At 41.2% G+C, this 26,238-nt stretch overlaps 1 protein-coding gene across 4 annotated transcripts in view; it reads left to right on the plus strand.

Moving 5' to 3' along the window:
* FAM107B (family with sequence similarity 107 member B) overlaps positions 1-26,238 on the plus strand; it is a 264,769-nt gene that overhangs the window by 193,666 nt on the left and 44,865 nt on the right. Inside the window, exon 2 of one of the 4 annotated variants that reach the window (XM_049881951.1) lies at positions 8,257-8,333. The exons of 2 other annotated variants lie outside the window; for them this stretch is intronic. Coding sequence is in view for 1 of the 2 variants with exons in the window: in XM_049881949.1 (XP_049737906.1) it covers positions 16,854-17,043 (190 nt within the window). In the remaining variant the exon portion in view is untranslated. Of the gene's footprint in view, positions 1-8,256; positions 8,334-16,634; positions 17,044-26,238 lie in introns of those variants that run through there. One more of the 4 variants, XM_049881949.1, reaches the window with a different exon arrangement.

A 26,238-nucleotide genomic window follows, 5' to 3' on the forward strand; every position in this document is an offset into this window, starting at 1 on the left:
GAACAAACCAAAAAACCTCTAGGAAGTAGAGGTGCTGGAGTTGAGCACCATTCAAGAGCGTAGAATTGAAGTTATTACTTGGTGGTGTTCAGTTCTTTCTCTTCTCTTCCACTTCATAGCTTCTCTACCAAACGCTGGTTTCCCTACCAATCCAGTCAAATGCTAATAATCTCAGAGCAGTGCGTTTGTGCTTTTTACACAAGAGTGGGTTTCAGATGAAGTTTGGAGTTGCTGGAAACCTGTTGTCAGACCTTCCTGAGCAGCCCCAGGTACTGCCTCTTGTTCGGCGAAGCACAAGCCTTATTACCTGATGGTTTCTCTGCCCTGTGCTTAGCTGGGTGGGGCCTGGCCATCCGTAGCCTACTTTCTGTGGCTAGGCTCTGCCCTTTCTACTAGGGAGTGGCTGAGTGTGCCGTTTGAGAATATCTTGTCTTCTTCAATTTTGATTTCACCACTGGAGCCCTTGGATTAAGTTAACCCTGAAGTCCACCTAGTTATATGAACCAATACATATTTTTCTAATTGTTTAATTTAGTTTGAGTTGGGCATAATGTTATTTAAAGCGGAAATCATCTTGACATAATAGTGTCTTATGATCAAAGAGTCAGGGCTGAGCACAGGAAGCCCTTAGAAGCTAGTGTTAAGATTCTTCTTATTTAAGTATTTTTAGAAGTAGTTCCAGATATGTGCAAAAATAGAGATAACACTATACTGAACACCTATGTACCTATTCCCCCGATTCAGCAGTTAATCAGCATTTTGGCACACTTGCTTCTTTTAGATCTTTTTTCTTTTTTTGTTCCACTTGCTGTAGTATTTTAAAGCAAGTCCTCGATACCATGTCATTTACCCCAAATATGTTCGTATTCTTTTTCTTATATAACCACAGTGCCATTTCATACCTAACAAAATTAACAAGAAGTCACTAATATCAAATAACCAGTCCATTTTCATGTTTTCTTGATTAGCTCAAAGATGTCTTTTTTTAATATGTAGTTGGTTTCCTTGAACCAGGATCCAAACAGAATCCACACATTGCAATGAATTGTTATGCTTCTTAAAACTCTTGAGATCTAGAAAAAGCTCTTTCCACTTTCTCTTCTCCCCCATGCTATCGATTTATTGAAGAAATCAGGTCAGTTGTCTGGTAGAATGTCCCACATTCCGGACTTGGCTGATAGTTTCCTTTTCTTTTTAAATTTGTTCCACTAGTCCCTGTATTTTGTAAACTGGATGGCAGTACAGAAACTTGATTAGATTCGTGTTCAGCCTTTTTGGAAAGATTAATCTGTCGGTGGTGGTATATACTTCATGTTGTATCCTATCAGTAAGATGCCTGGTGGTCTTGCTTTTACTAATGCTCATCATTGGGTTCAGGTGGTGGCAACTTCCATTCTTCCCTTGTGAATTTCCTCATCAACCTTTCTCCCAATGTTGTTAGCATCTATTGATGATTGTGGCCTAAATTATTTCATTAGAGGTTGCTGATATGTTTCTCTAAATGAACATGTTAGAGAGATGAGAATTAAAGTGGCCAGAGTGTCAGGGAAAATTGTCAACATTGAGGCAGTTTAGTGATAGCTAGAGAATTAATCGAGAAAAGCAAAGATTGGTTTGGCTTTATCCCGTCACTATGAGTACTGGACATCATTAAAGCTGATTACTGTATGCGCAGTTTTTCATAAATATTATTGTGTCAGATCAATTTTATTATAAGTCTTACTTAACATCAACACTAAAATCCGTTCATATATGCTAACCCTATTGTTTACATAATATGGGTGTTTGCTCACTACTTAAATTAGGAGATTATTACATAGGTTTATGAGATACAATTCCATGTGGTGGTATACATCATGATAAATTGTCTTTACAGTAATCATTTTAAATTTCCTGACATGTAAGGACTTTTATGTCCAGCCTTTGCTTAGAAAAGGTAAATCATTGATGAGCTTAAAAAAAAAAAAACAAAACAGGACGAGAATGATAAATCTGAAATTGTTTCTGTTTTGCCAAGATATATGGAAATAGACCTCTAGTGGCAACTTTCAACTTCAGGTTAAGAGTGTTTGGAAGGGACAAGTTATTGCAATATTTCCAGCAGGAAGTAATTGGAAGTTCCTTTGAAAGGAGTGTGGTCGTGGCAAATGAATTTATGTATGCTCTGTCACTCCGGGGCTGCACCATGACATACTACACAAGCAGTCTGCTTACGGGGCAACCTCAATGTTCGAGGGCCTCTGAAACAGAAATGATCGATTCTGTCCATCACAGGCAGGCCTTCCTTTTGCCACAATGTGTTCCTGCAAACCACGTTGTAAAAAGGATTATCATGAAGCAGGTTCCAGGATTCCCATAGGCATAGCCTCATAATCAGGAGTTGGGCTTTTGACCAAACACTTGGTATCAGATAAACCATGGCTGTGATCAGTGCAGGCGCTCCTTGGAAACTCTACGGGGCAGTTCTACTCAGTCCTGTAGGGTCGCTATGAGTCAGAGTCGACTCAACGGCAACAGGTTTTTTTTGTCTTTCGTGATCAATGAGTCATAAAAGAAAGGTCTGAGAACTTGAAAATTAAAAGAATCAGACTCTACTGTATTGTCAGAGAGGGTTTGAGCCTAGAGAAGCCGTAAACATCATGAAATCATCTAATCCAGACCCTCATTTTTGGTGAATCAGTGGAGGCTCAGAGATGTTAAATAGCTTGCCCAAGACCGCACAGCTAATTATCAGCAGAGTTAGGACTAAAACAGATCCCAGAATAAGGATCACTAATGGAATGTTTATTATGCACGTGCTAAACGTTTGACATTTATCATTTATTTGATCCTGACAACAACCCTGTGGTGCAAGATGGTAATTGACTGTATCCTACTGAGGAGGACACTGAGACAGAGACATCTAATGTGTCCCCAAGATCACGCAGCACTCAGCTCTGCTCACTACGGAGGATGTGCTCTTGCATACCCTAAGGTGTTCTGCCTTACTCTCCACCCCTCCCTTTCTCCCTCCCTCTCTCCTGCATTCTTTTACTCCCTTGCTTCGTATTACTATTTTTTTTTAAAACTTTACCAGAGTACCTTATTTTTAAGGGCTCATAAACATTGCCTGTCCAGGGCCTTCAGTATACTATTAGGGTTGATATTAAAATCCCACCAGGTCTAATTTATTACAAATAATGGTCGATGGAAAATGGTGTGCTAGCTATAACAAATATTACTGAAACAATAGGTAATTTTGCTTGCCTTTTTAGCATTTAAAAGAGTTTTTGGGTGTAGATGGTTCAGGACTCTTAAAAGATGTCTAGGTAGGTTCAAACAGATAACTTCTTTGTTTTGATAAATACCCCGTGCCAAACCAAATAAAAAAGTCTTTTGATCATTCTTTTTTAAAAAAAAAAAAAAACAACCCATTTATCTTCTGAATGTTTGAAAACATCATCAAGAAATTTGACTTTTGATGGATTCAGAAAGCAGAAGTTTCTTCCACGAGATTCTCATCATCTCGTCTCCTCCACTTCTTCCCCCTCTCACTTCCAACCCACCCCTTGCCCCCTTCAGTAGCTTCAAGGGCAGCCTGTAGCAGAGATTGCATGAAGAGCAAGTATGCTTTCTAGGAGATAGGTGTGTGAGGGGCAGGGTGGGGGGATGGAAGTGAGAAGTTACTCCTTTGGAAATGGTAGAGGGTGTTTGGTGTTGATTTTCTGAGTATCTCGTGTTTCTTAATACTGGCAGGCTCACGTTTTCTTCTGGCAGTGCTGCCAACAAAGAGCCTGTTACAGAGGTGTTTATTAGACCTGTGTTAAGTGGATACAGAGGGTGCGGGGAAACATGGAGAGCCTGGTAATGTCTAGGCCAGTGTCCCTTTGGATGTGGTTGTACTCTGGCCCGTTGATGACTTTGAACAATGTATGAAAAATAAAAACAGATTTGGCTTTGCTGTTATTCATATATATGCTCCTGCGTTGTTTTAAACACTTCTAAATCGCAATTCTTCCTGAGCTCAAACACTTACGATTAAATCTACCAGGACTTTTTTTTTTCTCCTCCCCCTCTCCGTTTGTGCTAGAAACAAAACAGCAGATGCAGCCTGGAACATGTTGCATACATGTGCTTCTTGGTGAACCATGGCACATAGCTGACTAACTTCAAATACTGCCTATTTATAGCCTCCTCAGAATAATTATCAGACATGAGATATTCTGTCTACTAAAGTCCTGTAGATTAACACAGGTTTTTAAGTGGAGGTAGCTTATTTTTTCCTCATGGATAATTAGTTTGGTAGTTTTCTTTGAGTGCACACACACATTTCCCTAATGTGTGTCACTCTAGTAATCAGTTCGTGCTGGGGTTTTCACAATAATCATCTGCTTTTAATGCTGGATGAGGCCTTAGAGAACATGTAGCCATCTTATTTTAGAGAGGAAACTGAAGCCCTGCGATGCTGAGTGAGTTGGCCAGGTTACAATGCTATTTATTCAGTGCATATCTGAAGCAGGCAGTCATGAAAGGGTTATTAAGGGTTATTAACCATCCCATAATAGTTGTTTTTCAGAAAAGTCTACTCTTGCTACATTTTTGTTACAACTTTTACAGCACTTCACCATGATTGGTTGAAGCCTCAGGTTTCTTCTCCTGGCAGGAGGTTGAGGCACAGGCAGGCATGCTGGCTGTGAATCTACTGGTGGTATGACCTTCCTGCGATGGCAGCAGCAAGCCATCACCATTTTTTTTAGGGCTGTGTGCAGTATTTTTAGAGCTGTGTGCAAAAACTCATTCACTAAAATTATGTGGACTGCTCACGCATTACAAGACTGAAGATCCTCCCCTCGCTGTTGATGCATATGTATGCCACTCCCTATAAAAGGAGCAAATCTGCCCTGGTTCAGGGAGCTGGCAGCCTTAGGTCACGGGACCCTGCCTGCCTCCCAGTTTGCAAACTGTGAATAATGTGAATAAATCTTTACATTTGGGACCCTGCCTGCCTCCCAGTTTGCAAACTGTGAATAATGTGAATAAATCTTTACATTTTTCCAACCTTGCATCTGGCTCACTTCAGTTTGCTAGTCTGCTTGGCAAGAACTTTTAAGTTGATTACTTCGTATCCAGGACTAGATCTCTCTTCCTTTGACTCCTTGTCAAAGGACTATTTCTTTTGCCTTTATCTTCCTTGTCTCACCCTACCCTATGTGCTGGTACTTGCCACCACAAAATAATAAAAACAAAACCAAAGCTTTCTATTTACTGGGATGATGATGATGATGATTTTATTGCAGAAAAAGATATAAAAACCCCCCACAATTCTGACACCCCCAACACTGCCTTTTTTTTATGTGCCTTCTTAGTTCTTGTTCATATTAATACAAAGTTTTAAAACATTAAATATTAAAAGTTATTTATATTATAGTAATAATAAAAGCCTAGATATTTGTTTAAATGAGTGAGAACTGTCTTTGATGGCTGCTTGTTGTTTTATACATTTTGACATTTTCTTGCACTGAGCAGCTTCCTGTGATTAAATATGTGAGGTCTTCCCATGACAGTTGGAGGATACTTCTCACATCACCATTACTCACAAAACTTTTTTAGGTGTATGTTATCATTGGTTAATTAGTTGCAACGTTAGTACTCTAGAAAGAATGTGAACCTTATGCTAGATAGACCTAGGTGGCATGTGGCGAGTTCTTTTACCTCTGTGAGCTCAACTTTTCTCATCTCTACAGTGTGAATATTAGGCAGGTGATGCAGGTAAAACACCTAGCGTGGTGCCTGCACATATGTGTTAACAAACGTTTGTGCTCTCCCTGTGTGTGCCCCCCTCAAGTTGGTATATGGCTATGATGTCATCAGGATTGTTTTCACTCTCATCCAGTGGAACAAAATCTATTCAGTAAGATTAGGACTCACTTATAAAAAAAAATCTGGTGCCTTATACTGAAGGAGAGCTTACTCCCTGTTCTGTTTTGAAAGGCCTGGTTCGTGTCTTTTTGTCTAGGTGTAATTATTAATAGAGCCCTCGCTCACACCTAGAAGTGACCTGGTTTGGTCAGTAAATTGTGTGGTCATCCTCCTTACATGGGTAAGTGCCTGTTTCACCTGTACCGTCCTCGTGGGCCTCCTACACCTATAATGCTTTGTCAGCTTTATGAGTCGTGGTAGAATGTATAGGTAGGTTAGGGAGGTGGGAGTGAGAGAACCAAAACTGGAGCTCTCAGCCTAATTGAGAGTGGAGGAGGGATCATTGGGCTCAAAGGTATGGATAGCCAAGGTGAGCAGAGGTTCTTAGGGCAGTTAGGGTTCTTAGAAATAAAGAAGTGTTCCATTGAGACAATAGATTGTCCGTGGCCAGAGCAAAAGTAAGGAGGATATATGATCAGTAGAATGGAGGTGAAACTGTAGGTCAGGAAACTGAAGGCAAAGAGGAGAAAATCAGATCAGAACATCAGTAACCAAGAGTTGACAGAGATGCTGAAGAAAGTATCTGGCCCAATTGATTTGTTGTTTCATGGGTTCTTGTTAATGCCGGAACTGATTGCTAGGTGAAGGCAGATAACACCACCAACTAAGGGTGATCTGGGGTCAGCAACCGATGTGGAGAAACAGCCCACGTGGTGCCTTATACTGAAGGAGAGCTTACTTCCTGTTTTGTCTGGTTCATGTCCTTTTGTTCAGGTTTAATTATTAATAGAGCCCTCATTCACACCTAGAAGTGACCTGGTTTGGTTAGTAAATTGTGTGGTTATTCTACTTACATGTACTTGGTAGCAGACAAGTATTCGTTGTGTATAAATAAAGATCCTGACTAAAGATTTGACCAAAATGTGGTTCTGTGGTGAGTCCAAGGTTTACCTGTTGCATGGGAGGAACTTGGCTGCCATCTTTTTGTTTACTACTGGAATTCTAAGAATATTGTACATTACATTTTTTAGAGCTGTTTTCTGTCTTATGTTTTAGTTGATTCTGTTTTGGCAGTGGTCAGCTAATACCATATACTTTATTAAAATTACACATCAGAAACTAATTGAACTTTCTTTGCTTGGAGTTCCTCAGGAAACTACTTTCCCTGAGGCCCCCCAGGGCACAGTAGCCCATCTAGAATAAAGCATTAGGAGCAGGGACTGGTGTGAGATGGCAGGGGGCAAGAAAGATAGAGAGGACACTGTCTCTTTTTTCAGCCAGATCAGAAGACTTATGGAAAATATTTTTCTTATTTGACTGCCTGGAAAATGTGTGAGGGAGTGGAGGAATGTGAAGTGGGGTGACCAGGGTCCAGTATGTCATCGTGGTACTGTTTTATAATTGTAGAAGGAGCACCACATGTGTGTTTTCTTCTTCCCTGTTTGTGAGGGCTCTCGATCTCCTGTGGTACGAGTTTTATTCCCTCAAAAGCTTTATTCTTATTTGAGCTTCCACATGGGCTATTTGGTTACTAGCGTCATACATGAGATTATCATGGTTTGAGACTCCTTTGTTTATGATGACATAGAAGGAAAGATTCAGAGTGTTTGAGTGTTGTCGGGTGAGAAAATATAGTTTGATTTGTGTATCCCCCCCCCGCCCCCGCCGCCCTGAAAGTGTTTTTCCACTTCTGGATTTCTCTTGTGGTTACTTGATTGTGTGTTGCAGTTTTCCATATATGATCGGAAACTCAGAACAAGGACCCTGTCGTCCTAATTTTTGTGTCCCCTTTAGAGTCGTATGGAAACTCTGGTGGTGTGGTGTTTAAGAGCTACGGCTGCTAACCAAAAGGTCGGCAGTTTGAATCCACCAGGCACTCCTTGGAAACTATGGGGCAGTTCTACTCTGTAGGGTCACTATGAGTTGGTAATTGACTAGATGGCAGTGGGTTATTTTGGTAGAGTCCTATAGAGAGTGAGTGCTTCCTAAGTAACGGCTGCTGTCCTGGGTCAGATGTTGCCTGAGTGGACTCAGACCAGGCGTGCTGCTGTTTATTTAGGTAGGCCTGGGCTGAGTTTCATAAAGCCTTTTTGCTTAGCTCTTCAATCAATCTTTGTTTCATAGTGTGTGCGTGTGTGTGCGTGCATGCGTGGAATCTGTAGGAGTAGCCAGGGATTACTTTTAAAAAGCATCTCATACCTCAGCTATTGTATTATTTTAATCCCATATTTCCTGAGCTAAAAACCTGTCATCCTAAAGATTTACCTCAAAATGCACGCTCATATGACAACAGGAGCAGCAACTACAACAAATCTCTGAGGGGAAAGTGTTCTCTTGTACTTTCTCTTGTGTTCCCAGGCCCTGGATCCCAAAAGATGGCCTTGTGATGTGGAGTAGAACGTCCTAGCAATGTTGAAATACAGAAGATTGTTCTAGTAAGTGGACAAACGTGTGTGTTTGCTTAGCGTTTTTTTCTCTCTCTCTTTCTCCCTCGTTTCTTCTTGTATAGCTTACTTCCATTGTGAATTTTTCCCCTTCCTTCATGGCAGCTGATGTTAACAAGTAAATGTGTAGGTTGTTTGGGCGTAGCCTTTTTTTCTTCCTCCATCCACCTTCCCTATCTTTATGATTTGGGTGGGGTGGTGTGTCCACCACAACTTCCGTAACGCTCCTCCTCTTTTTTTTTTTTTAAATAAGACAAATGGAGAGCTATGGGTCATGCTTGTGATCTTCTGTAGACGAAAGAACCTTAAAATGCAAAAGAAGGGCAGCTGGTGGGGGGGTGGTTTTATGCTCAGACAGGTGAACCTGCATCCTGTTTTCATCTGTACTGTGGTTCAGCATTTCATGTTGCTTGCAGTTAATGAGCGGTAGAGACTTTGCCTGCAGCACGTTTAGCTCTGGATTACATACGTCTCCCTAAAGGGTCCTGACTCTGGATCTTAAATAAGACACGGATTGTCTAATTAGCCAAATGGGAAAGGGTTCATCCTCTTCCCTCTCTGTGGGTAACCGCTGTCAAATGAATAATGTTTATCTTTCCAGTTTGTTTAAATTGAGAGGTGGTATGATTTGACAGATTCTGGAATCAGACTGCTTGGGCCCACCTCTTGGGTCTCTATGTTACTAGTTCTGTGACCTTAAAACACCCAGTGCTGTTGAGTCGATTCCGACTCATAGCGACCCTATAGGACAGAGAACTGCCCCATAGAGTTTCCAAGGAGCCCCTGGTGGATTCAAACTACCAATCGTTCGGTTAGCAGCCGTAGCATTTAACCACTATGCCACCAGGGCTTCCTTTTGTGACCTTAGGCACGTGAACTTACCTGCTTGACTTCGGTTTCCTTGTCAGTAAAATAGGACCTACTTCAGAGAGTTTGGGGGACCTATTGGCAAAGTGGTTAAGTGTTTGGCTGCTAACCGAAAGGTCAGCAGTTGGAATCCACCAGCTGCTCCTTAGAAACCCTACAGACCAGCTCTACACTGTTGCATAGGGTTGCTATGAGTCAGAATTTATTCGACAGCAACAGGTTTGGTTTTTGGTTCCGAGAGTTTTATGGTAATATGATTAGTAGTGTGCCTGCATATAAGAAGTACTCAGTAAAATCTCAAAATATGGGTTATACCTCAGTGCTCTAGTGCTGTTTTTAGAAGAACTATCACTTGTCTTTTAGAGGTATGGCTACCATGTATTTTCAAATGAAGATGAGTCTGAATTGTTCAGGAACTGTACATGCATTTATGGGGACCGAACCCCTTGCTGTATGGTCGATTATGACTCATAGCGACCCTATAGGACAGAGAAGAACTGCCCCATAGGCTTTCCAAGGAGTGCCTGGTAGATTCAAACAGCTGACCTTTTGATTAGGGGCCGAACTCTTAACCACTGTGCCACCAGGGCTGCATTTATGGAGACAGCAGGGAAGAATATTTGAAATTGGGAGGGTCCCAGAAAACCCTTGTCTTTGGAGTAGTAACCTGTGGCAAACAGGATGGTGATAATATGCTCTATGGCTCTAGGTGGGATTTCATTCTAATGTACCATAACCTGAAGTTTTAGTTGCTGCTGCAAAGACTGTGTCAGCACTATGCCTACATTCAGATTGCTAGAACACAATTCTAAACAATACTAAACTGCCTGCATACAGTGTGTCCTGGTACAGTAACTGGGCATTGGTTTCAAAACCACTACTGGTGAGGATACCTGCAGGTGATGCCAGAAGTGGGTGTTCCCTGGGAACATTCTGATGGCTGTATGACTGTGACAGGATTGCCTAAACATTTTTCAGGCTGGCTGATTTCTGCTACGTTCAATGGTATAGAACTCTAAGACATGAATCAGCCATTTCTTCAAGTATTGGAGTGAGTCAGAAGCTGGTCTCACCCCTGTCATCTCTGTAACCTAGTTTCTAGCCATTCCTCCGTGTCCTTTGCTCCAGCTACGTAGGCCTCCTTACTGTTTTAGACTAGCCAAGCACATACTTGTTTCTGGGACGCTCCAGATGCCCTCTCTGGAAAGCTTGTACCTGGACATTTAGAGGCTTTCTCTCATGGCCCTTTAAGAATAGCCCCCCTGACATGCCGAGAAGTCTCTGGGTGGTGCAAACAGTAAGGCGCTTGGCTGCTAACTGAAAGGTTGGTGGTTCGAGTTCACCCCCAGATGCCTGAGAAGAAAGGCTTGGCAATCTACTTCGGAAAAAACAGCCTTTGAGAACTCTATGGAGTACAGTTCTACTGTGACACACATGGGGTTGCCATAAGTCAGAGTCGACTAGGTGGCAGCTGGTTGGTTTTGACATGCTGTGTGTATCCTGTTAGCCTGCTTTACCTGTGTTCCAGCATTTCACCAGGTACATTGCAGATACATGATATGCTCCTCTGTCTTTCCGTCGCCACTAGAACATGAACTTAATGACATCAGGGGTTTTGTTTTGTTCTTGCTGTATTTTGTGACTTCCCACTAAGTGAGATTGCTTATCTTACTTTCCAAAGCGACAGAATAAGAGCTCTTTAGGTCTTAGTCACAGAGGATAGCTGAATTTTCTGTCTTCTCCATAAACTGGCAGAAGGAATTCGTATTTGGGAAGAAAATTCTGCCACATAAGTTATTTTAAGTTTGTCTTGGTGTGAAGTTAGGATCTTGGAAGGCTAGCATTTTCTTACAGTGAATTAAAATGAATTGAAGTCCAGTGAGTTAAAGACCAGGCATCATCATCCTCTGCCTTATGCTTTTGGCCCTTAACAGGTTTTTTTTTTTTCTTTAATTTTTTTAGCTATGTGTTTGCTGCACTTTTATTTGTAGGGAAACAAATAGACATTATTGCCTTTACTGTTGCTTATTGTTCTTTATATCGCGCCTCATGGAGGAAACCTCTTTTAGACTATAGTGCCATATTTTTTCTTTTCTTTGAGAGGTTGAGATGCTGTTTTTTTTCTGCTAATGAAAAGTACGAAACTTTTTTTTTTCTCCCCTGGCCACTAGGAAGCTCAAAACTACATTTAGTACTCAGGTCTGGAAATGTGTTAGTCCTTATGTGTAGCACTTGGGCTCTTTGTTTTGTAAGTGACCTTGACTTCCTATTTTATTTACCTAGTTGTATATATGAATTTTATTTTTAGACAACCCAAGTTGTGTTTGGAAAGAACTAGAGAATGATGAAACAAAAATGTTATCTTCCTCTCATCTGCCAATAGAGGTATTGAGTAAGCAAGTTGGTTTTGAAATTCTGTTGCCCTTGTGTCTTTTAACTTGGGTAACACAGTTGACAAATTTCTATATTTGCATAGGTAGAATTCCCATTTCTTTAGCTAGTGAACCCATGGTAGCAATTTTTGGATAGTTGCCAGCTGGGTAGTGGGCGTGTGTGCCTGTGTAGGAAATTGTAAATAACCAGAGAACAGTTTTTTGGGGGCGATATTTTTTAAAAAGCCGTGGTAAAAAATACATGTATGTAAAACATCTGCCACTTCACACATTTTCACATGTACACCTCAGTGGCATTAGAGTACAGTTTTAAGGTGAATCTCTTAGTGGTTTTATCTGGTTTATTTCAGTGCAAGATTTTGGCTATTTTGCAGTAGAGGCTTTAAGGTATATAGGCGTTGTTTTAGGGAAACCAAATAACTGATTTCTGAATATTAAAATACAGTTTGTTTCCTAAGCGTTTGAGTTTTTTTATCCAGTAACTTAGTGAGTGCCTTCCTGTGCTCCAGGTGTTTACAAATATCCTGAAATAGCTGAACCTGCTTTCCAGAAGCTTACGTTTTAATAGATTGGCTTTCAAAATTGGTGTCTCAAAAAAAAAAAAAACTATTTCAGAAGCAAATTAAGGAAACTCCTTTCTCCTTAGAAAATCAGTTTATTTACCAACTTGAGTTTAATGCTTAATATAGTGAGTAGCTCTCTTCCAGAGTTTTCTGAGAGGTCTCTAGAAATTAATAGAAAATGAGTGTGTTTTTTTGTTCAGTATAATTTTTTGTGAAGTCTTAAAATGGAATATATGAACAAGGCTCTCATTTTTAGTTTGCAAAAACTTTATTTTTAGAGAGTCTGGTTGAAAAAGGCACTGAGGCATAGTGATAAACTGTAGGCACATTAAGTATCTGCCTTCTTTAAAGTAATATTTGATTCTATCAGCGTTAGTTATCGATAACGTGCGTAATTCTCTCCTGCCTCATTCTCCCCTCATTTTAACTGCATCTAAAATAGTCGTTTCTATCTTTTACTAAACAGAAATTCCCAATAATTTTTCCCTTTGCCTGAGTGTGCAGTTTGTGAAGTTTTCTTGCCTTCTCGGTGGCTAGTGGCTGTTTTCTGCCTATGGGAAATAGCCTAAATGAAGAATGCTATCATGTACTTTGTAAACAGGACCAGAAAGCGAATAGTTTGGTAAAGTCCTGCCTTATGGCAAGTCTGAGATAGATTCTTCTTCCCAGTGAGAACTTGTCATATTTACAAGCCAGTATTACTGTTTCAGAATCTCGAAAGGAAATGTGTACCCGTGTTAAGGAATGAACTTGTTTTGTTCTCGATCTTTCTTCACTGTATTTCCAAACAGAAAAGAACTCAGAGAGGTTTGTCAAGTAAAGAGAGATGAGTAAACCCAATCAGGGTTTATGGACTGTATTAATTCAACTAATGCTTCCTAAACTCCTAATGAAAGATCCAGCATCTTGAGCACAAATAACTGTAGAGGGTATTTACCCTGAGGGAACATAAGTCTAATAGGGAGGTTAGGTGCATGCTTAAAAAAGTGAACAAAAATGTTAGACAGAGTAAGTTGCTCATTTTGCTCGGAAGTCAAGTCTCTGCCATTTTGTTTGTTCAACTTTCCTTAATTAAAAGAAAGCTTTGTACCCCATCCAGGTGCTCTAGGCCTAGACGTTGAGAGCCCCAGAAAGCCCTATTTAAACATTAAAATAGGTGTCAGTTTAAGGATTGAATTCAGTTAGGAAGAACTGGGAGAAAGGTGGTCTTACACACAATGGTAGTACCTTTAATAAAACTTAGTTTATAAATGTATTCCTGGCCTTCTGTAATCACAGAAATACAAATTGTCTGAAAATGTTTACTTTGGAGTAAAAAATAACTGTAATATTGGAGTGGTGTGTAAGTAGAAAACTATGGATTATAAGTAAAGATTTTTATTCACATTTGTGGTAGAAGGATTAGGTCTACTTAACCAGAGTTACCAATTTGGGCATTGTTGTCATGGTATAAGAATAGGTCTATAGATCTAAGCTTAAAGGGCTTAACGCTCGGGAAACTGGATTGAGATCAGGGTAAAAGAAATCCTAGAATCTCAACTTAAAAAGCAGGGGTGAACACTGTGATATTGTTAGTGTTCCTTTGAAAATAAAAGGAGTTTTAAAAAAGGAACAACTTTTTGATCAAAAAAGTCTTGCTTGATTATCTTCGTTTACTGCCTGAAATCAGTGTTTAATTTCTTCTTTTTCGTAGTTTTTAGTAGAAGCGGCACACTACTGATCCCAAAATACGTAGGGAAGATTTAGTCTAATAAAAGACTTTTCTATTCAGTGATCTGGTAATTTCTATTCTTAACTAAGTTCCCATAGTGTTCTCAACTTTTCCATCAGCAAATACGTTTGGAGCATTGTGACCTCCCTTACTTTATAGTAAAATTGTTACTCCTTTTTTCCTAGATGAAAAAACTAAGGTGCAGAGATGTAAGTACGCCGTTAGGATTCTAATGCTACTGAACACTACAGTAAATACTTCTTCCCCGTTGCGCCGATGTTACTAATGTCAGAGAGTATAGAAAGGCTTCGTTTTAGTGGCATTTTCAAAACGTTGACTGCTTTCTAACTCAGTGTTTTTTTATACTGTTGGTCACAAGCAGCATTTTAAAACATAAAATAATAGGCTAGAAAATGGGTGCCCACATCAGGCTTAAATATTATTTTGTGAAACTTCTGTTGTGTATGTATGGATGCCTTTTTTTTTTTTTTTTTAACTGTAGGTGGGTGTCAAAAAAGTTTGAAAGCCATACCCTAAAAGGTCCTTTAAATGTTGGAGTTCTTCAGGCCATCTTGTGTATGTATGTCCTGTACGAGCCCCTTTGTTGCTTGTGTGGTTGTTCCCTTGGTGCCTTGGGAATTTAGTCATGCCAGTGCCAGACTATCACGGATGGCTTTCTCTTTGCCAAGCTTGTCTGCCTCTTTAATGAAAATCACCCTACTGTATGATACCTAGGTAAGTATAAACTACTTAAACTAGAATTAAAAAAAAAATACACCTCCTGCTTTATTTAATGCAAGAAGCTCAACCCCTCTAGTGCTTATTGTGGAGTGATGCAGAAACTTGGTTTTATGAGCTTATCCCATAGGTCAGCAAAGTCAGTGTTTTTATTAAAGGCCACCATGGAAAGAGTATGCTAATAGAGAATGTCATGTTTCTTTTCCTGGTGTTCTCAGATGTGGTTCAGTCTAGTAGAGAGTAGATGAACCAGAAAACTCACTGCTGTCGAGTCGATTCCTACTCATAGCGACCCTGTAGGACAGAGTAGAACTGCCCGATAGAGTTTCCAAGGAGCGCATGGCAGATTTGAACTGCTAACCTTTTGGTTAGCAGCCGTAGCACTTAACCACTATGCCACTAGGGTTTCCGAGAGTAGCATGATCTTAGAATAAAACATACCTGAATTCAAAGAATAGCTGTGACCAATTAGGAGGAGATTCTGCCATCTTTATGTAGAATTTATAGGGCTCTGTGTGACTTCTGTTGGGGGTGAGATGTAGTATTAAGAAATATTATATATTAAGAAAACAGTTTCTTAATTCCTTTTTTATGAGCTTACTAAAATATACTAATCATTCTGTGAGAGACCTTTATGCTCAGTTTTTTTCTCAGCCTCTTGTCTTAGCCAATTTTGATCCATTGGACCAAACCAGTAGTTTCTGGATTATTAGTTTGATTTATCCCAAAGAGGTTGGCCATTGTGATCATCCACATCTACTTTGTTTTGAGGTTTGGGATGATCGTGATAACTCTTGACCTTTAGGAGCTCAGAATAAGAACTCTACAAATACAGGTATGAACAGTGTTTCTCAAATGCTGTTGGTCCAAGTTACGTTTTTACCAGTCTGCAGAACGCCCTACTGAAGATCATTCTTAAGAGTAAATAGATTAAAACAACAACAAAAACCATGACAAACTTTTGAGATACTGGATGAATATATCTAGTTGGTATGGTGGCTATAAATTATTTAAGATAATAGAAGTATTTTTTGTGAAATTAATATACTTATAAAAAAAAATACTTACAGCTACATAATTTTGGCTCCATCCTTTCGGATTCGGTTGTGAAGAAGTGTTAGAATGCCTGAGAAAATATTACCCCGTTGTTATCCATTAATTGGAGCCCTGGTGGTGCAGTGGCTAAGAGCTCAGCTGCTGACCAAAAGGTTGGCAGTTCAGATCCACCGGCTTCCTCTTGGAAACCCTATGGGGCAGTTCTATTGTGTCCTATAGGGTTGCTATGAGTCGTAATTGACTTGACGGCAATGGGTTATCCATTAAATACATACTAAAGATTTTTTTTTTTTTTGAGATTTTGCGTGTGTGGTGGTGGTGGTGTGTTGCACTAAATCCTATTCTCAGTGAGTTAAGTTTTTTTTTGCAAGCAGAGTGGAGTTGAACTCTTAAGTTTCTGCAAGATTTTGTGACACTTCCCACGTTGAGAGCTATGCAGTATTGCCTGTATTATGGAAGGAGTAGAATATGAAAGAAGGAGCAGGAAGAGCAGATAAACTCAGGGACTTCATGTTATTTTTATTTTCATATTCCATATCCACAATGCTTTACTCGAAGGAATCTGAGTGCCCCAAAGTGAGCCAAACAGCATTGTTTGTAAACAGTTCTCAGCGTTCTCTCTGGTACCCTTATCTCTGTGCTCGTCTCTCACCCGGCCTTCTGTCACACAGCCGTCTCTCGCATGGCTCTCTCTCCCACAGCTCTCTGTCACACAGCCCCCTCGCCCACAGTGCACCGAATGAAACGACAGCATTGCTGGAGGGCGTCTGGCATCTCTGGTATGCTGGGCTTGGCACAGGAGCTAGAGTGTACTTGTGGATCAAAGCTGAAATGAATTCACTAAATATATGTCTGTAGATGCCTCCCTATGTGTAATTTCATACTGTTTGACCTGAACTAGATTTATTTCCTAATAATTCAGTAATAATAATTTAGAATAGAAGAAAGCATCTCCCCGGTTACTTTTTTAAATAGAGGAGGACGCTTAAACTCAGTGGTCAGTTGGATAGAAATAGGGCTAGAACTCAAGTCCCTTCTTTCCTTGGTTGTGGTTTTTTCTACTATCTTAAACACTCCCCTACTACCCACCCCCCCAAAAAAAACAAGAAAAATCTTAGCACATTTCATAAGTGGACCATAACGTTATGAATTACCTTTATGAGTTAAAGTTTTAGCTGTCTTAATGTGTGTATGCTACGGGTATTGGTGTGACGTTATAATGAGTGTTAAAACCCAGCCTCCTGAGTTAAGGAGGGCGTTTATAAACAGTTGGAGAGCAGATTCAGTCATGTGTCACGATGGTTACCTGTGTGATTGTTGGGCTGGGGAGATCCCAGTGTCTTTGCCTTGCCACTTAGTGAGGGAGCTGATTGGTAAGTGAAAATGTTTGCTTTATTTAATAGATTTCAGTTAGCTTGTATAGAGAGCATTTGCTTCTAGGCAGAGTAGATGATTATGTAAATTGGAATTTTACTTGCGCTACCCGAGACAGCATGTTCCATTGGCTCGGAAGGCTGGTGACTGGTACCAGAGCTCGCACAGTTTGTTTTTCATTGTTTGCTCTAGCTTCTATGCCATATGAGGCCATTCACTTGCACACACAGAGATGTGCGTACAAGCTTTTCTGCTTTCCGAAGTTAGTACAGCTTCTCCCTTCTCCCTTTGAACTTAAACTGTGACTTTCTTGATTTCCAGAAAGAAGGGTCTTTGGGGGGATGGTTATAAACTCTTTGTTTTGGATGCTTTTCTTCCTTACTGTAAGGAACTCCTCTTGCTGGGAAGTGTATTCTTACTGTGATCTTTTTATTTGCTGTCTTGACTGGTTTTTCAGAAGTAGATCTTCAGACCTTTTCTTCTGAGGGGCCTCTGGGTGGACTTGAGCCTGCAACCTTCCAGTTACCATCCGAGCGTGTTAACTGTGTGCACCGCTGAGGGACTTCATGAAAATTACAGGACTGGTGTATATTTTGAAGTGCTTCACTTTAGTAAAATAGCACTTGATTTGAAATTGTTTTGTTCAGTGCATTCACCTTCTAATAGTTGTTGGTTTAAAAAAAAAAACAAGTGACACCAGCAGCAACAAAACATTTAGGTATGCATGGAGTTTAATTTGCTTCTTATTCCTTTATTGGGATTAATGAAGATGGTTTTTTGCGTGTCTATTTTGGATACAGTGTTTACCTATCTGATGAGAAGAGGGATTGAAGCGCTCTCTCCTCTCGCTGTTTACTGCTTCCCCACGCTGTCCTGCATGGCCAAGGTGTGCACAAATATTTGGTGAAAAGATGATGTTGATTCAGACAGACTGCAAACACACACAGACAACTTTTTTTTTGGTGGGTGCGTGTGCAGTGTGTTTTGGGGAAAAAATGAGCGACTCTTACTACCGTATAGTACTCACCTACCTTGTGTGCGTTCCTACTTATGTATAAAAATTTCAGTAGCAGTGGTAAATGCCATCTGGTCTTAAGTAATACTGACTTACCATTCAGAAGTTTTATTTTATAAAAGCATATAAAAGTATGCTTTTTCTGTATGAAAATGATTTATAAATATTTATCAGTAACTGTGTTGTAGAAAACGGACTCTGCTGTGGAAGCTTCTGCTGCGGTTTCCATATTGTGCTTTGATGCGCCTCTGGGCTTGCCCGGCCTGCTTGATTGGTTGCTTGGCCAAGGCCAGAGAAGGTGCCTGCCTCTGCTGCTCCCCGAGATCTGGGGGAACCGTGGTAGCATGCCTGTGAGGCACTCTGCCCACCGCCAGGCAGGCACCAGAGCCCCAGCTGTAGTTTCTGTGCAGCGCAGCTTTGAACTGTGGGAGAATGAGGGGAGAGAACTTGTAGACTGTGTGAGAGACAAGGTAAAGGGCTCTTAATTTTCCTTCAGGTTCTGAAATATGGAGCAATTGTTACATCTGGTGACCTGCCAGCTTGCTGTCCCTCTGTTGGTCGATTAGGGCGCCCCGCAGTCCCAGGCCTGGCTTAACTATTTCTGCTTCCCCCAAATTGAGAGCCAGGTTAGACTAAACCAAGGTATTTGAGTTGTTCTTCCAGAGGAAATTTTTCTGCCTATGTTCTTTTCTAAATAATGCTAAAAAGTTTTTGCTGAAGCAGTGTGCTTCATTGTTGTCATTCTAGCTACTAAAAAAACTGTACGACTTAAATCACCAGATGGTATAATCTTAGCGTGTGTGCACACCCCTCCCCCCCCACAACACAAAACACAACACATGTCCTCCTTTTCTTTCCAGGGTGATGTGTTAACATGGTTTTTTTTTTTTTTATTGTCAAGAAGTATATTTCTACACTATATATTTCTCCATTAGTTATTGGCAGTTGTGTTGTCGGATCCATGAGAATTTTCTGGGTTTGGTTGACAAATACATGTTATTAGCAAAATGAAGGGGTTATAGGGAGAACCTCAGCATTGGGTGAAGGTTCGAATATCAAAACAAGGATGATTATTTGCCAAACAGGTATCTGAGAATTAAGTCCTAAGAGGAAAGGATTCAGCCCTGGGGACATTTAGGCGAGGACAGAAGGAGCCCATTCTGGAGCTTAGAAAATCCCTAGTCTGTTGTCTTTCTTTTGTACCAAATAGCAATCTCAAGTGTGTTAAAATAGGGTCACTGGGATTCGGAATTGATGGCAACAGGTTTTGGTTTTTATGGCTTAGATGTCCCACTGACGCTGTGGGACAGTAGTTCACTGTAGTTGTCATTTACTATGTCACGAGCCACTCATCCCACATACCACAGGGTATTACCTCCTATGACATATCCCATGCCCTTTCCACCTGCAGTTACTCCGTTAGCTTCCCCCTGCCTCCCAGCTCCTGCCCACCACAGCTGCTGGAACAGCCAAGCCTCCTCCTAAATGGAATAGAGATGGGATTGTTGACCTTCCCAAACTCTTGGTCTGCTGACCTCACCATGTCCTGCCCTCTGGGACTTCCCTCCTAGGACTGCTCTGTGCTTCCCCCTCTGTCCCTCTACTCCACTTCTCTCTTTCTTTCCAGACTGTTCTCCTGTGTGCTTTGAGGCTTGGCTACTCTGTGATCAACCAGCTCTCGGGCCTCCTCACCCAATGTCTGCACCACCTGGTCCTAACTGAAACCTGCTTTTCTGAGTCCACTCCTGTCCCAGCAGCCCTTGTAAAAGTGGAAGTCCCATACCACGTGTACCTGAGGTCTGGAAGCAGGGGATGGGGACCTTGCTCCTCGTTGCCACTTTTAGATCATCACTCTTCTATTTCCTGCTCCTTTTGAGGCTCATTTCACTCGTTCTCTGTCTTCTGCCTCTCACTCCTGTCATCTACTAGTCATATCCCTTCATTTGTTCAAGATTTTGGCATCTAAATTGCAATCTTCTGTTCTAGGACTCAATGTTTGTTAAAGCTTACCTGGTGATTCCAGTGGCAGAGATGGGTGACCAGCTGTCCTTGTTTGGGACTTGGGGAGAGGGGTTGGGCTTTCCGGGCTGTGGGACTTGAGGTTTTAAAACCATCCTTGTGTAATTATGAGCCCAAGAGACAGAGAAGGGCCACATGAACCAGAGACTACATCATGTTGAGACCAGAAGAACTAGATGGTGCCTGGCTACAACAGATGACTGCCCTGACAGGGAACACAACAGAGAATCCCTGAGGGAGCAGGAGAACAGTGGGATGCAGACCCCAAATTCTCGTAAAAAGACCAGACTTAATGGTCTGACTGAGGCTGGAAGGACCCCAGTGGTCAAGGCCCCCAGACCTTCTGTTGTCCCAGGACAGGAACCATTCCTGAAGCTAACTCTTCAGACATGGATTGGACTGGCCAATGGGTTGGAGAGGGATGCTGGTGAGGAGTGAGCTACTTGGATCAAGTGGATACTTGAGGCTATGTTGGCATCTCCCCCCTGGAGGGGGAGATGAGAGGGTAGAGGGGGTTAGAAGCTAGCAAAATGGACATGAAAAGAGAGAGTGGAGGGAGAGAGAGCGTGGGCTGTCTCATTAGGGGGAGAGTAATTGGGAGTATGTAGCAAGGTGTATATAAGTTTTTGTGTGAGAGACTGACTTGATTTGTACGCTTTCACTTAAAGCACAATAAAAATTATAAAAAGAAATAATAAAAATAAAACCATCCTTGTTTTCTCGGAACTGAGGAGTTTCCTACGGCACAAGGCTTTCAGTGCTAAACTGGGAAAGTCCTGGGCAAACCAGGATGAGTGAGTCACCCTAAAGGATTCACTGCTCTAGATCTTGTTAATACTGGAGCTCCTTCTGATCAGACGTCTTACGTCCTGACCGCAACCTTTTTCCAGATCACCCGACAGATTATCCCAAGTAATGCCAGTTCTTTATCTTCCAGGTCCATTTCTAACCCCCTTCCCCCTGCTTTCACTCTGTGTCAGCCATGCCCTGCCTGTATCAACACATTGGAACCCCTGCCACTTACCATCTGGGCATGTCCCAGCCCTGTAGGATTGGGCCACCTCCCATTTCCACAACTGTCCCTGGACTGTCAAGTTCTGCCCAGAAAAGGTGTTTCTCTAAGATTATGGTCACCATCTTCAGCAGGACCTCCACACTGCTTGGAAATTGTTTTCTTCATCAGTGCTCTCATTCTCCATGACGGCTATTTCCACCCCCTCAGCTTCTCTTAAATCTCCATTCCACACACAGCCCCATTCCTCCAATTTGTCTCTCCCTCTCAGCAGGTAATCTTTCTACTACTAATAAAACAGTCACGTGAAGGCCATTTTCTTTCTTCCTGCTACACCTTTGCCATCAAGCCTGCTCCTGGATCTAGCCTTTTCTCCTTTTTCTCTTTATAGTGAATAGGTTTTCCTCTCACTTTCTACGAATCAGTTTTTTCACTACCATCCTATTCCACCTCGCGTTTCAACCTCTGTCCTTGTATTCTTATAATCAGTTAAAAATGCTCAAGTCTCGCCCATCTCAAAAAAAAAAAAACTAAAAAATCCTCCAAAATAAAGCCTTCCTTGGTGCCTTCCTTTTTCTGCTGTCATTTTTTGTCTCTTTGTTTAAACTTCTTGAAAGGGTGTTCTACACTCTGTCTTGTATTATCGATTGCTATGCAACAAATTGTCAAAAGCTTAGTAATTTAAAATAACACACATTTATTATCTCTCAGGAATCTAGGCACAGCTTAGCTGAGTTCTACTAAAGGGTCTCACCAGTCTGCAATCCAGGTTTGGGCTAGGGTCTCATCGGCAGAGGCTCATTTGTGGAAGAATCTGCATCCAAGCTCACCAGGTGTTGGCAGAATTCATTTCCTTGCCGTTGCAGCATTGGGGCTGCTCTCAGCTCCTGGAGGCCACACACAGTTCCTTGCCACAGGGGATTTCACTTATTTCATGGCAGCTTGCGTCTTCACAGTTGGAACCGAGAGAGAGAAACTCACTCCAGCAAGGTGGGATCTGTACTCTTACATCCTGTAATGCAATCATGGCAGTGACATCCTTTTACCTTTGTCGTATTCTGTTGGTTAGAAACAAGTCACAGGTCCTGTTCACACTCAAGGGGGGAGGATTATACAAGGGAGTGAACGATGGAAGGCGGAGATAATGGGGGCCACCTTGAAGTCTGTCCACCATGTCTCTGTTGCTTACCCACATTCACTCCTCAAATCGTTATATTCTGTTTTTTGTTTTAATCTTCACCACTTTGCTGAAACTGATTTCAGAGAGGTAGGGTCAGTTACATGACTTGCAGGGCCTGGGACAAAACGAAAATGTGGGACCTCTTGTTCACAAATTATTAAGAATTTCAAGTTGACGATAGCAGAACATTAAACCTTGTGTGGGGCCTGTGCTCATGGTGCAGGCGCTGCAGAGAGGCCGTCCTCCCTGTTGGAATAGCCAGTGGGTACTTCAGTTCTCTTACTTGACCAGTCAGCAGATTTTGCCTGACAGAGTTTACCACTTTGAGAATGTCTTTGTTTTTGAAGTATTCTTGTATCTCTTAGCTTCTGGGATATTGTGCTCTCCAGATTTTTCTTCTGCCTCTGGATACTCTAGTCTTTTTTGCAGGCTCCTTTTCCTCTACCCACCCTTTTATATTTTGGCATTTTGGGGAGCACTTTTCTTACCCTGATGAGTAATATCAGCAGTTTCCAGAGCTTTCTTGTGTTTGACTCCCAAATCTACATATCCAGCCCACATCTGACTCCTGAGCTCAAGCATGTATGTCAGATGCCGCCTGTATATGTTCTTTATAAGTTTGACAGGCATCTAAAATGCAGCATGTCTAAAATCCATCTCTGCATTGTCTCTGACTCCACCAAACCTATTTTTTCTCTCTCTTTCATTTCAGCAAATGACATCTACCAGATCTCTGACTTTGGATTTCTGTATACGTGGTCGCTCTTTCTTTCCCAGATCCACGTTGATGTCCTTTCTTCTCCCTGGAACTTCTTCTTTGGCCAATCTTACTTACCCTTAAAGTATGTCTGCCACGTGTCTGCTAGGGACTCTCTCGTTTCATCCTGTGTTTCATCGGGATGGTCTTCCTGGACTCCGGCCATCTTGCTCTCATGGTTTCCTGGGCTCCCTCTATTACAAAACCCAACAGACTTCATCACTACTCCTTTGCTAAATGTCTGCCTCTCCTATTGGAATATAAGCATCATGAGCATAGGGATTTTGCCTTGTTTGCTGCTGATTCTCAGTGTTGAGAAAGAAGTGTGCTTGGCACATGCTGTACAATCTGAAGATGTATTTTAATGAAAGAGTTTTTATTTCTGCTTGATTTTTTTTTAAAGTGTGGCAGTCTTGTTCATTTGTAGAAACTGTGTAATGTAAAAGTAGGAAAATGGCATAATAGGATTTCTGTTCTTGAAATGTCATTGTTAGCCGCCATCAAGTTGATTTTGACTCATAGTGACCCTGTGTGGCAGACTAGAATTGCCCCATAGGGTTTTCTAGGGTGTAATCTTTATGGAAGCGATACTAGATGTTCTGCAAAGCCGCTCGGTGGGTTCGAACCACCAATCTTCCTGTTAGCAGCTGAGCCCTTAACCCTTGTGCCACCAGGGCTCCTTTCCTGAGATACTTGGCCTTTTGATTATTGGTTAGAAAGTAAAGTTAGCAGGAAGTAAATGGGTGTTTTCTCGTTTCTGTTGAGTTTGTGTGCACTGTGACTTGGCAGGGAGCAGGCATCACTTGCTGGGCTGACTTCACAGAGTTGCTGGTGTAGCGTTGTCAGGAGGGAGGAAGCCCAGACAGTGGAGGTAAGTGTGGGTCAGCACCACCGTCTGAATCGCTCTGCTCTTAACTCCCGATGCGTTTTAATAGTTACCAGTTTTTGTTTAACCAACAAGTAGAGATAGTTACCATTAGAGATCTACATCTCTGATTTTGGTGGGGCCCAGATTTTTCATGAGCTTGCAATATCTGCTTTGAAAAGGCGTTCAGTGATAAAACCAAAAAAAATCCATTGTGATCCAGTTGATTCCTACTCACGGCAACCCTGTAGGACAGAGTAGAACTGCCCCATGGGGTTTCCAACAAGTGGCTGGTGGATTCAACCTGCTTACCTTTTGGTTAGCAGCCAAGCACTTAACCACTGTACCACCAGGGCCCCGTTTGGTAATAGAATGATGAAATACAAAGTATTTGGGGCCTAATCAGGGAAACCTGGTTGTGCACTACTTAAGCACTTGGCTGCTAACCGAAAGGTTGGTGTTTGGAACCGACCAGTGGCTCTGTGGAAGAAGGAGGTGGCAGTCCTCTCTGTAAAGATTCCGGCTTGGAAACCCCGTGGGGCAGTTTTACTCTGTCCTATAAGGTTGCTATGAGTCAGAACCGACTCGATGACAACGAGTTTTGGTTTGGTTCTGGTTTGGGGCCTGATTACGTAGAGACTGAAAGTGTGTTAAAAGAGGAGGGATTTCACCTGAGGAAGACACTGCTAATCTATGAAAGCAGCCTCATTTTGAGCAGAACTCAGTGATAAGCAAACAGAATAATGCAGGGGTCTATATATTTTTTAAGCTCTTTATGTTATGGCCCAGTGATTCACAAACTTGATCTCAGACCCCTTTACACTCTTAAAAAGAAGTATTTGAGGACTCCAAAGAACTTTTATTTGGTATTTCTATTGAGTTTATTGTGTTAGAAATTAAAATTGAGAATTTTTAAAAAATTAAAAAAAAAACATAATAAATTCGTTAAATGTTAAGAAAAAGTCCATTTTTCATGAAAGGTAACTTCCAAAACAGAAACATGTAGTCAGAAAAGTGGCATTGTTTTATATTTTTGCAAACCTCTTTCATGACTGACTTTAATAGAGCAGAGCTGGGTTCTGCTACCTGAGTTGGTCTGTTGTGATACGGAGTTTTTGGCTGAAGTATATGCAGAAATTTCAGTCTCACACATACGTAGTTGGAAAAGGTGAGAGTATTGTTACATCATTGTTAGATAATTCATGGATATTCTTTGTCACCACACAAAAACTTTAAAAGTGGTAGTTTCAGTGTAATGTGGACTCTGAAACCATAACAAGGATATTTTCTTACTCGGTTACATTACAATTCATTGGTCTGTCTGCATTTTAATAGGACAGTAGAGGGTTAGGTCAATTGTAATACACCCATGTAATGGCATATTATGTAATCATATTTAATAAGTATTTTATCATAGATGAAGTGCTTACAATGTAATAAATTGTGCGCACAGTGTACTTATTTTGCTAAAAAATAAAAAGAGGTATAAATGTGTAATTGAAAGAAAAAATATCAAAATTACGGATATGTTTAGTGGCATATTTATGGCATGATGTTTTATTTTCTGTATTTCCTAAAATTTTTAATAACCAGTATATTGCTTCTAAAATTGGTGGTGGGGGACAGGGGAGCTTTTTTTTTTTTTTTTTAAGGGAGAGATAAGCATGTTTATTAAGCTGTTTCCTTGGTAGGCTGTTTGCAACTGGAGTGGTAACAAAGATCTGTTTCCCTCTCTCAGGTTTTTGTTTAACAGATTAATATAACCTTTTTATGCCTCTATTTAAGCTTCAAAACTTTCCCCTTTATTTTACTAGCAGTTAATTGAGAAACTGTTGTTCAAGAAAAGTGATTAGCTGTTGAATTTTCATATCTAGCAGGGGCAGAATTTTCTCTGATTTAGGATACACCAGTTAAGCACTGTTCCTTGTCCAAGTAAAATGGCAAAAGGATATCTTGCCCTACAGTAAATAATAGAGCTACTTTCTTAGCTGAGAAATAATACGAAATAATATGAACATTACTATGTAATTAACTTCTTAGTTGTTTTGGTGAGTAGTTTTACCGGTGGGGCGTGAGTGTTGCATGTTTCTCTTTTACGGTTTTATAGCTGGAAGTTGAAGTGGCTTCAGAGAAACGCAAAGAGCAGCTCACATCTGGGGATTAGCTTCCTGTTGAGCCCCTGGTTTGGAAAGGGTATTTGCTGATTATCACGCAGCTGATGTGGTGGTGTTCTAAAGCGTTGCCTCTTTAAGGCTTTTGTCCTAGGTCTGTGGACTAGAGTCCAAATCCACTGGTCCCTTTTCCTGAAAAGGGAGGATCTCATCCCGTTAGTTCTTCTTCGCTTTC

The sequence above is a fragment of the Elephas maximus genome, chromosome 4 (genome assembly GCF_024166365.1).
Source record: "Elephas maximus indicus isolate mEleMax1 chromosome 4, mEleMax1 primary haplotype, whole genome shotgun sequence".
In the NCBI taxonomy this organism is placed as follows: Eukaryota; Metazoa; Chordata; class Mammalia; order Proboscidea; family Elephantidae; genus Elephas; species Elephas maximus.